The sequence below is a fragment of the Lycium ferocissimum genome, chromosome 6, assembly GCF_029784015.1.
Source record: "Lycium ferocissimum isolate CSIRO_LF1 chromosome 6, AGI_CSIRO_Lferr_CH_V1, whole genome shotgun sequence".
Lineage (NCBI taxonomy): Eukaryota > Viridiplantae > Streptophyta > Magnoliopsida > Solanales > Solanaceae > Lycium > Lycium ferocissimum.
Window position 1 is genome coordinate 29,441,579 of NC_081347.1, and position 12,504 is coordinate 29,454,082.

At 42.0% G+C, this 12,504-nt stretch overlaps 1 protein-coding gene across 2 annotated transcripts; it reads right to left on the reverse strand.

The window, feature by feature from the left end:
• Window positions 1-1,049: 1,049 nt before the first annotated feature.
• LOC132059603 (peptide chain release factor PrfB1, chloroplastic-like) lies at window positions 1,050-10,025 on the reverse strand. 2 transcript variants are annotated; one of them, XM_059452255.1, is made up of 5 exons: window positions 9,781-10,024; window positions 9,470-9,541; window positions 5,856-6,076; window positions 2,020-2,223; window positions 1,050-1,301 (listed from the first exon to the last, which is right to left on the reverse strand). In XM_059452255.1, exons 1-5 carry the CDS (start codon window positions 9,950-9,952, stop codon window positions 1,065-1,067), a joined length of 906 nt encoding a protein of 301 aa, XP_059308238.1. In that variant the 5' UTR covers window positions 9,953-10,024; the 3' UTR covers window positions 1,050-1,064. The 2 variants fall into 2 exon arrangements, with proteins under 2 accessions (XP_059308238.1, XP_059308240.1); XM_059452257.1 differs by having other exon boundaries at window positions 1,135-1,306; window positions 9,781-10,025.
• Window positions 10,026-12,504: the final 2,479 nt, after the last annotated feature.

Below are 12,504 nucleotides of genomic sequence, written 5' to 3' on the forward strand. Positions count from 1 at the left end.
TGGTTTTTACCTCACCGTACCCCCCTAACCCTTTTTGGAGCCAATTTCTTGGAGCCCCGAAACCCCCGGCCCCCCTTCCCCAAACGGGCAAAAAATTTTGGCCATCCCCCGTTAACCCATAACCCCTTTTACCGGCAGCGTCCCGGAGACCCCCCCGCCACCCTGCCGCCTGGGTAGGGTTTCGGGATGTAACCCCTTTTTTTGGCAAACCCCCGGCCCTGGCTCTTGTCGGCCCCCTCTTTTTGTTAGGCCTTTGCGGCACCCCCGGAGCGTTCTTTTTTGCCGGTTTTCTGCTTTCTTCCCCCGGGGTAACCTTATCGATCCCACGTTGTCCGTCCTTATCTTCCTGCGCGCGCCGCAACTGTCCGTTTGCCAACTTGCCCCGATCTTTTATGCCAAGTCGCCATTTACTACCCAAGATTGCGGGAATAGTAAAAAAAGAGAGAAATTTGTTTAAGAAACTTTTTATAGAAACTTAATTGTTTTTTGCTTTATTTAAAACTAGATTATTCTAAGGACTTTCCATGTAATTCCATAAGGTTCTAAGGTCTTCCATGAGAAATCTCCATATTTCTCTAGAACCTTCTCACATAAGCTAGCCTCCTCTCCATGTAAGCATCCACATAAGCTTCCTACACGGCAAAAATAGTTCCACGTGGCGCCTAGGTGGCATGATGATGTAGCGGGTCATCACAATATGTTGGTTTATTTTCCGCATTCAGTATGTTATGATACCACATGTTGATTCAGTCAGCTAGTTAGTTCGCTCGGTCACATGTAGTCAGGCACCGGGTGCCGTGTTACGTCCAGGCCCAGGTTCAGGGCGTGACATACGTGTATTGTGAGGATTCATCATGAACTGGTTTTTTATGCTAGCTCTCAACCGAAAATAACCTTCTATTCGGGCTTGGGACTGACAATGTAAGAAAGCTCACACTCTATGACTACCATGCTTAGGTACTTTTGCTTTGATGTAGCACAACTCAAACTCATAGGAAGTCTTTCATATACACCATGCAAGTATCTAAAAAATAGAGAATATAAGGAGGCCCAGAACAGTGTTATCAAACATAAAGATTTATAACCTGCCGAAGGCCTTTAGCGTTGAAAGGAGACTGTCGAACAATCCTGTGGGTTCCTTTCTCCCCAGACAGGTAACCATACGCATACCGGCCTTCAATTTCAATAGTGGCTGACTTGATCCCAGCTTCTTCTCCCACAGACTTCTCAACAACTTTTGTTTTATAGCGCTGCTTTTCTCCCCATCTCACATACATCCTGAGAAGCATATCAGCCCAATCCTGCACTGGAATTAATCAAAATATTCTATGTAAAAGAGGTAATGAAAATTGTGACAGACTGATTTCGCAACTTTTAAAGACTTAAAAACTTTCTGATAAAACAGGACTAGCAAAGAATAGATGGACCAACCTGTAATGAGAAAAAGCAGGATAAGGATTCAAAGCGAAAAATGCAAATTGTTAAGAGAGCGTCAATCATGTCAACTCCACATCATATCTTATTGTTATTCTTTCATTTTTTTTATAAGCAATGAAAAATAAATAATAATATCAGTCATATCATGTTTTATTTGAGAACATTCCTCATGATCAAACTGCGGCTCAAAAACATTTAAATCATCTGTTTGGCCATATAAAAAGGCTTTTAAACAGAGAAAACATACGGCCATATAAAAAGGCTTTTAAACAGAGAAGACATACTGAGTTGAAATTTATATAGAGAATGATGGTTAATGCTCACAGCAAAGAATGAATTTCTACATTGTAGGAAGGCACCAAAGATTTTTCTGGTTCTACAAATGACCATTACAGCAATTATTGTGATCAGCTAAAATGAAGTAACACTGCCACGTATCAGAAAGTGCCGGAAACTGTCTCACCGCCATGATGATATTCATGAAAAATGTGAAGGAGTATGAAATTGTAATCATCCGGGTCCATATGCACAAACATTCGCACTTGCATGTCCTAAATTCAACAGCTACAGATCCAGCATTACCTGTGCATCAGTGCCGCCCGCACCAGCTGTGATAGTAATCACAGCAGCTTCTTTATCATAGGGGCCTGAAAGAAGTTGAGTCAACTCAAAACGATCCAGTGCCTTGTTCAATTCCTTTATGATACCAGAGGCCTCTTGAAGAAGCCCTGAATCAGTTGAGTCCATCTCCTCAGTGAGCTTAATAATTGTTTCTGCATCATCAGCCTGTGCAAGTAGGAATTCCTGAATTGTCATACTGTCGTACTGTGATTTTTGAATAAAATATCCAAACAAGTGGTGAGATACCTGAGATGTTTTTGAGGACTAGGAGAAAATTGTAGAAGAGCCACAAACAAGTAAAAGCTTTGCAAGTTTTTGCTTTGCGCGTCAAAGGGAACCAGAAAAAAGAACTAGTTCGAATTATTTTTAATCTTTTAAATGGACATCTACAACAACAACAACAACAACATACCCAACATACCCAGTGAAATCCCACAATGTGGGGTCTGGGGAGGGTAAAGTGTACGCAGACCATACCCCTATCTCAGAAGATAGGTAGGCTGTTTCCGAAAGACCCTCCGCTCAAGAGAAATCACAACGAGAAAGGTTAGATAAGCACAAGCAGTTCAAAGCAAAATGCAAATGAAAGTAAAGAAAGCAAATAGGTCAAAATAGAGCCTCGAAAAAAAAAGGAGCGAGGCTACCACAGATAAATAAGATAATCGAAGTACAAGAAACCACATATAGTAGGAAGAAACAAAGGACAATAGACTATAGATCGAAACAGCGACTACCTACTAACCTTCTACCCTAATCTGAGTCCTCCAAAACCTCCTATCAAAGGTCATGTCCTCGGTAAGTTGAACCTGCGCCATGTCCGCCCCCGCACCTCTCCCCGCACTATTTCGCCTACCCCTACCCCTCTTCGAAACCATCCATAGCCTAACCTCTCACACTCCTCCGCACCGGGGCATCCGTGCCCTCTCATCCTCACATGCCCAAACCATCTCACCTCGCTTCCCTCATCTTGTCCTCCACCGATGCTACTCCAACCTTATCCCGCATATCTTCATTCCTAATCCTATCTCTCCTGGTGTGCCCACACATCCATCGCAACATTCTCATTTCCGTAACTTTCATCTTTTCGACGCGAGTGCTCTCGATCGCCCAACACTCGCCTCGTACAACAAGGCTCTGCCTCACAACCACTTTGCAGAACCCGCTTTAAGTTTCGTGGCACCTTCTTATCACACAAGACTTCAAGCAAGCCTCCATTTCATCCACCCCGTGTCAATACAATGTGAGACATCATCGTCAATATCCCTATTTTCTTGTATAATAGACCCGAGATATTTCGAAACTTCTTTTCTTTGGGACGGCTCCGGGTACCAAGCCTCACTTCCACGCCGTACTCATGTGTCATGTCACCGAACTTGCATCTCCATGTCCGTCTCGGTCCTACTCAACTTCGAACCCTTGCATCGCAGCTTGTCTCCAAACCTCCGCCTTAGCATTCACTCCGCCGGGTGTCTCGTCGATCAAGACTATGTCATCCGCAAATAACATACACCATGGCACCTCACCTTGAATTCGCGCGTCGAAACAATCCATCACTAGAGCAACAAACCCGCGCAAGAGCCGATCCCCGGTGCAACCCCATCTCCACCGGTTGCTCCGAGTCTCCTCCCACCGTCCTTACCCTAGTCTTGGCCCTCATACATGTCCTCGATCGCCCTAACGCACACCATGTGCAGTACCTCCGGCCTCCAAGCATCTCCATAAAAACCCCTCGGGGCACATCGTCGTAAGCCTTTCTAAGTCGATGAAAACCATGTGTGTCCTTCTTCCTCTCTCCCTATACCGCTCCACCGCCTCTTTCACAAAGATGGACGGCTTCGTAGTCGCGCGCCCGACATGAATCCGAACCGGTTCTCCGAGACGGACACGCCTCTTCTCACCCTCATCTCCACCACCCTTTCCCCACACCTTCATAAGGTGTAAGCCAGTGTACCGATCCCTCTATAGTTGTTGCAACTTTGAATATCACCTTTGTTCTTATACAAAGGGACCATCATCTCTCCACCTCCATTCCTCGGTGCATCTTCGCCGTCTTAAAATAACATTAAGCAATCCAATCAACCACTCAAACCCGCCCTCGCCCGCACTCTTCCAAAACTCCTCGTAGGATCTCGTCAGGACCAGTAGCTCTTCCCCTGCACATCCTGCGAACAGCACCCTTAACCTCCTCCACCTTTATACTCCTACAATACCCAAAGTCGCAAAGCCTCTCAGAGTACTCCAAATCTCCCAACACAATGCCTCTATCACCTTCCTCGTTCAAGAGTTTATGGAAGTATGACTGCTATCTCCGTCTAATGAGAGCTTTCTCTACCAATACTTTGCAATCCTCGTCCTTGACGCACTTTACTCGATCCAGGTCCCGTGCCTTTCTCTCCCTCACCTTGGCTAGCCTGAACAACTTCTTATCCCCGCCTTTGTCCTCTAGTTCTGCATATAGACGTTCGAAAGCTGCCGTTTTTGCCGCCGAAACTGCCAACTTCGCTTCCTTTCTCGCAATCTTATACCTTTCCCTATTCGTCCGCTTCTCCTCCTCATCTTTGCTGTCTACCAACCTCGCGTACGCCACTTTCTTTGCTTCCACCTTTCCCTGGACTTCTCCATTCCACCGGGTCCCTCGTCGCCTACCACGCAACCTCTCGAGACCCCAGACATCTCTACCGTTTCCCTAATGCAGCTCGCCGTCCTATCCCACATACTGCTCGCGTCCCCCCCTACTCTCCCAAGCCCCCATAGCCATCAACTTCTCCCCCATCTCTTGGGCACTCGACAAAGTCGACTTCCCCAATCGATCCTCGCGGTGTCATCCGCGACCCTCTTCCTCTCCTTCTTCTCATAATCCCCAAATCCATCACCAAAAGCTTATGTTGGGTCGTAAGGTTCTTCACCTTAATGACCCAGCTTTTACAAAACACCTTTATCCTTTTTCAAGGAGCAAAAGTCTATTCGCGTCGGCAGCTCGCGTTGAACTACGAAAGGTTGCGTCGCTCCCTCTTCGGGAAACGCGAGTCAAGCACTACCAATCCAAAGGCTTTAGCGAAATCCGGTAGCAAGACTCCTCCTCCATTCCCCGACTCCGGGCCTAAAACCTCCATGCTCATCATCATAACCCCCCCGAGGCCGAGCCGACGTGTCCATTGAAATCTCCTCCTATGAATAACTTCTCGGTGAGCGGTATACCTCCCACCACTTCATCCAAATCCTCCCAAAAGCGCCTCTTCCTTCCTCGTCCAAGCCCGCGTCGGCGCGTAAAGACTAATAATGTTCAAGGTAAACCCTTCCACAACCAACTTAACCGCCATCATCCCATTATCGACCCTCCTAACCTCTACTTCGGCCTGGTCCCTTAGCTCAGCTATCTACGAAAATGCCTACCTCATTCCTATACATTGACTTACCCGAGAACCATAACTTATACCCGTCCACATCCTTAGCTTTAAATGGACATCTGTCCACACTATATTGATTTGTAATTTGCATTCCAAACTTTGAACAGAAACAAGGAGGTATTAACGGGAAATGAAGGAGATTCCAGAAGAATAAGATTGGTAACCACTGGATTCTTAAATGTCCTTGAACCATTAACCATTTACTGCCAAGACAAATCAGAGTTAAAGTTGACATGCTCCTCGCAAGATAAATTAGGACCTCCAGTGTATGACTAATATAGTACAAAGATGGTTCAGCAAAGATGGAAAATGAGTTTTGATGTTAACAAAAAACAACTTTGAACTAGTGTTTTCTGCTCTCCGTTTCTGTTTGGGGAAAATTGTAGGTACCTGTGCCTTAAAGTCATGGAGAAGCTTTAATTTGTCTTTGCAATCAGTTAAAGCCTGAAGTGTTTCCTGAGCTTTAGCACGATTATCCCAGAGAGAGCTATCAGCTGCTGCTGCTTCTAAAGCAGCAAGATCTTCCTGTAATTGCTTTAGACCAGCAGCACCTCTGATCTCCTCAACACGCTCTAAGACAGTCTCTACATCCTTCCTTAAAGTATAGAAATCTGTGGACAAATAAAACACTCCAACTTCATACACTGTAAAAAAGAGCCAAATACTCCATAAAACATTCACAATTCAGCAGAAGATTGCAGAAAGATTGTAAGTGCTACCCAGAAAATTATGACTTGCCATCCACAACTTTAAACTTCGACTTTCGAGAAAAGTAAATTTCATTCAAAGATGACTGAAAAGAGTTCCTTCCCTACACGTGATTTCAGAAGCACTGTTTTTAAAATTGAAAAGCGCAACGAAGCGATAAGGTCCATGCAGCTTGAAGCGAAACGTCAGAAGTCAAGCGCATGCTTCTTTGAAGACAAGAGCACAAATGTTAGAAATTAAAAAAACTACAAAACATATATAGATTACTACAATAATCAAATTACAGTCAAAGCAATATATTTTAACATCAAATATACAGTAATGTCGATATGATCCAACTCCTTGAAGCTGAGATTCAAAGAACCAATTGCATTTCTGTTGACAAGGGAACAACCAACTACTACCCTTCATGTGCGAGCAAGGTAAACCCCGCTCCAGTATAATAGCCCCCAAATCACACAGGAGAGGTAAACCACACTAGGCAAGCCCCGTACGACGAGCTTGACAGAGAAAGCATACAAGGGGTTTCGAACCTGAGACCTCCCATTTGGGAGATCACCTGCTCAACCACCTCGGACATCCTTGTGGGTCAGAACCAATTGCTTTTCGTTTGGATCACTTTGCGAGTCATAGTTTGAAGTGCACACTTTGCTGAAGTACAAGGTTTCACCTATGAAACGATAACCCCTCGTTTTGAATTAGTTTCATCTCTTTAATTGAGGAAGCAATAGCTTTTAATAACTCTGTTCAGAAAGCAGTTCCTTGGGATTTTTTGTGTTTTATGAGAAAGGTAACAAAAAGTTCTCTTGGAACTTCTTAAATGGTAAAATAAACTCATTCATAAAAATAAGAAACCAGCACTGCGCCAAGCGAACTAACTCTGGTATTTAAGTAGAGAAGGGTAGAGGGCTGGTCTCATCATCTCCGAGTTTCGAAGGCTACGGTTGGCTCTAAACGAATTTCTCGATCATCAAAAAAAGAAAAAAAAAATGGATGGTTCACATGGAATTAATTTACAAAAAGAACTAAAATAAAAACCTGTAAGGTACATCGATATGCCAAACTACAGACATCCGACCTATCAAAAACAAAGAAATAACAGATTTGACTCTCCATTATTCATCTCCATCTCCTCCAAATCTAGTTCTTTCAGCATCAACACCTCCACCCGGACACATATCCATTTTGCCATCCTCTCCCCCCCCCCCCCCCCCCCAAAACCCTGATAGCACTAATGTGTGACATCTTCTCTGTTATAAAGGAGCCCCAGCATGAATCCAAGGGTGTGGCCTAGTGGTCAATGAAGTGAGCTGAGCACCATGAAGTCTCAGGTTTAATTCCCAGCAGAGACAAAAACATTAGGCGAGTTCTTCCTATCTGTTCTAGCCTTGGTGGACAGAGTTACCTGATACTTGTTCTTTGGTGAGAGGTGGCAAGTATCCTGTGAAATTAGTAGAGGTGTGCACAAGCTGGCCCGGACACCACAATTATAAAGAAAAAAAAAAGCCCCAACATCTTATCATTAACACCCGCAAGCCGCCAGCATCACCACAACAACATACCCAGTGTAATCCCACAAGTGGAGTCTGGGAAGGTTGGGGTGTATGCAGCCTTACCCCTACCCCTAAGCCATCACCTTCATATTAATTTTCTTAAGGTCCCATGCATTCCATTTCTTTCAAATAGTTGGCAATTCCTTTTAATCCTATGAAGGTTGCCTGGGATTAAGTAATATTGCACTTGCAAAACATTCATCTATCACTCCACCAAATACTGGTACTTATAATCTCAAAGAAACGTAAAATTGATTGCAAGGTTGACAATAGAACTGTCCATTTCCTTAAAATTGATCTTTCTGTACAGGTTTCATGGGCTCACAGTCACAGCATGCCTCATACTCCCTAAAATATCCAACTAGTTGCTGAAACAAGGACTTCTGGATGTGCAACCATCTAAAAGGTGCGGATGTGGAATGGTAGGATGGAGAACAACATATACGGCCTTATTTACTTTTGTTAGTAAGTAGTTACTACGATTATTAAAGGGCGCGCGGGGCGGGGGGGGGGGGGGGTTTGGAACAGCCTTCAGACTAAAGAAACAAAACGTCAGAATATACTTCACTGGTTGGCATTACTGAAGATGATTTCACTGAATGCTTGTTAAGTTCAGTAACAAATGCCAGGATGAAAAATCTCCAACATTTTAATAGCATAGTATGTGTGATTACATAATGTCCTGCTAGGTAAGGTTTCAGGTGTTCAATTCTTCTAGGCCATATTCTCACAACGTTACAAAAGCACAGCCAAGCAACCACTACAAATGCAGAACTAGATGCAGAAGTAAATAACTAGAATACAGCTAAGCATAAATACTTCACCATAATACATATAGTTTTGTTTTCATAGTCCAAAGATTACATCTCAACTTAAAAGTTCTGTCAAAATCCAGACAAGACACATAAAACAAAATGCAGGTATCACATGGAATTACTCGAGATGCGCGCAAGCTGACCCGGACACCACGGTTATAAAAAACATATAAGACGAAATGCAGGAAAAGCTAACAAAGTTCAGAATGCAGCTACGTCGTTAAATGACTACAACCATCCAATATAACTAGAAATTCTAATTAAAATTATTGAAGAAAATTTCAAGCCTTGATTATACTCCCTCCATTTCAATTTGTTTGTTTGGTTTTAACTTGACACAGAGTTGAAGAAAGTAAATAATACCCCCTCCGGTTCAAAAAGAGTATCGACTTAGCCTTTATTTTTTGGTTCAAAAAGAATGTCCACACCAAATCAAGAAAGAATTAGCCTTATTTTTCCAGATTTGCCCTTATTAAGTGTTAAGTGACCAAATCCCAATACCTATTTAATTAGGGGTACAACAACAACAACAACATATCCAGTGGAGTCCCACAATGTGGGGTTTTGGCGGGGTAGAGTGTACGCAGACCTTACCCCCACGTTGAAAGGTAGGGATAGTTTAGTCAAATTACCTATTTTTGCCTAGGAGTTAGTATTTTCTTAAGGGGTGTGCAAATGGCTAAGTGGACACTCTTTTTGAATTGGAGGGAGTACCTTTGAACACATCTTAAACTAAAGATATGTAGAATGTACCGGTACCCTTTAATCTTGTGGTCTTAAACATGACATGTGAAAAGTTGGAATGAAAGAGTTGTCAAAAAAGGAAAGAGGCATTCTTTTTTAAACGGACTAAAAAGTAAAGTAAGACAAACACATTGAAACGGAAGGAGTATTAAATTTTGGCATGATGGAAATGGTATAAGTTTACCTTGCATGGCCCATTCACGCGTTTCAGTATTGCTAACTCCCACCTCAGGTGTTGCAAAAGAAACTGTGCCACCTTCAATTGAATTAATGAAACACCCACATAGTAAGCAAAATTCCTTTTTTTTTTCCCGATAATAAGAAATACTAGCAAATTAACAGCTATAATTTGTCATACTCCATCAATGTCGAGAATCAATAGTAAGAATAGAAGAAAATACTAGTTAAAATTGATCAAAGTTTAGAATGGATAAAGCTAAAGTAACAAAATCTCTTACTAGTACATAGGGAGGAAAAAAAGAAAGAAGTAGATACCGGTTGTTGGAGAAGAAATGGAAAGCAGAAAAGAATGAGAAGTTAGTTGTGGAATTGGAATTCTCCTATGCATTGATGTTATTCTTAGGAATGGAACTGAGGTTGTCATTCTGCGTAAGCTGTGGAAAGGCTTCCAATATTGAGGGACTGAACTTTGAACCATACCCTCCATGGCTGCTTGCAAACGGATAAGAGTGATGTGGGACTAATCTATAATTTCCAATACTTCTGCCTTTTTTCTTTCTTTAATGGCAAAATACATGCATCGGCTCCTAAACTATACCCGAAATCTCGATATCACACTCAAACTATTAAGTGACTTATTAGCCCTTACACATTCAAAAAGTGAATTTATTTATTCCTAATATACATATAACCAGTTGCACAAGGAGAGGTGTTACACACTCGCCTGCCACGTCAGAAATCTTTTAAATTTAAATTTTTATATTCTTTTCCTTATTATTCATTTGATTTTTCTTTTATTAATTATATTTACAGTAATTAATCCCTAATTAACTATTAAAATTCTCCAATAATTATATCTTCTTCATCACTAAACTATCCCATCACCATATCTCACCGAAAACACCATATCTCACCGAAAACACCATATCCGCCACCACCGCCGTTATCAATTTCACCACCACCGTTCTTGTAGGTTTTGATTCTTCCCATTTCTCTTCCTTTCTTGAAAAAAAAAAAGCAAAATAATTTATCAGAGAAGTTAAAAACATGTATTGATTCAGGAATTGTTGATGACGATGATAAGTTGTCCAAAAAAAATAACGCGTTTGGGGCAAATACGTATCGCACAACCAAATCCGTCACCGGAGGATCAAGACAAAACTTTACCAGATTTAATAACTATTTGTTTGACTAAAGAATGCGTGTGATGGCTACTCTTTGTGATATTTCGCCGGAACTTCACCGGGAAAATTAGTACTCCAATTTCTTTTTACTTCTTTCCATCGACCATTCAGTGCACACTTAGTTGCTCTTCTTTTCTTTTTTTTCTTGTTTCTGATTTTGAGGTTTTTCATTTACTTTTATAGAGGGAAGTTTGATTCAATAGCTGGGTTTGAGAAATTTAATGGATTATTGTGAAATTGTGGCAGCTTAAGTGTTGATTTTGTTTAAAAAAAAATACACCTCAGTTGCATATTGGAGGTTGAATTAGTGCTGGGATCAGGGATCAAGGGAGTGTCTGGAAATTGAGTGTGGTTTTCATGGAGTAATAATAATGGGTGGTCAGAGAATGAAAAGGTGTTCCAAAATGTTGGATTCAGCACTTTGTTATGGAGGAGGGAAAGACGATGGAGATAGGAGAAAGAATGGATCTGCTGTTGAGTTTTTTCTGGTGGTTCAACGGTGGTTTCGGTAGAGAGATGGAAGGGTACGGTGGTGCTATGGTGGGGCGTGGTGGTTAAATGAAGAAGAAAGGTTTGAGGGGTAGGGGTAGATGGCCTGGTGCTGATGAAGAAGAAGGGTTTGTTGGGGGGGTGGGGTGGTGGGGGAGGGGTGTGGAGAAGAAAAAATTTAATTTGTATTAAAATTTTAAAATTATATTTACTACTTTACTCTCCTATTTTTTAATTATAACTTTTTTGTGCCACATCATATTCTAGGGTGGTATTAAATTCACTATTTGGATGATCAAGGAGGTAATAGGTTGCCTGATTAGTTTGAGTGTGAACTCAACTTTTCGGGTATAGTTTGTCATGACTCAAACTAGAGGGGCCATGATGGGCATCCGGGCCCTACTTGCTGAGCACCGCTAAACATGTTTTCCTACCATGATCATAAATAAGAGTGGACCTCGGGGTCACCAGATGAAAATCTGCTAAATCATATAAAAGATATGCTAAAAAGGAAGGAGCCTAAGAAGACATGCTATCTTTGGACAAAACTATACAAGCCGACCAGGCCGTCATGAAAAACTATAGAGTAAATATAGACCGAAGGGGCCATACCAAGTCTAACCATACCATGATTGTCTATAAGCCTCTCTGTGGAGTATCTGACATAAAGAGGTCGGGATAGGGCGCCATACCCATATGTACACAAAAGAATAACGTACCAAAAATACGACGGCAACTCGGAACAAGAGAGTGCTCCACGATGTGGTGACGAACGGCTATGGAGGCGGATCCCCAAGCGTCTCTCTGCGCTGCCGTACTGAAGCACGGTGCCCCAGGAAAAGGACGTCAGTACGGACAAAGTACTGAGTATGTAAGGCATGAAAGTAACGTGGAAGAGACATAAGAGAACATAGAATGTAATAAATGCAACATGTATGTCGAGCGCCTCTGTCGGTGATGATGTACATAAATACGTACATGCATGCGTAAGGGTCTTACATATATATATATATATATATATATATATATATATATATATATATATATATATATATATAATGCGAGTATGTAAGGCATGAAAGTAACGTGGAAGAGACATAAGAGAACATAGAAATGTAATAAATACAACATGTATGTACTACGTGGCCCCGATGATGTACATAAATACGTATACGTACATGAGGTCATACGTATATATATATATATATATATATATATATATATATATATATATACACGTGTCAAGCCTCGCCCAGACGCATCCGTATCGTATATCGGCCTACCTCTTGTGGACATCGTCATCATGTGACCGGTGATCGGTGGTAGTGCGTATATAACGCCCCCCGTACGTAAATATATATAATAC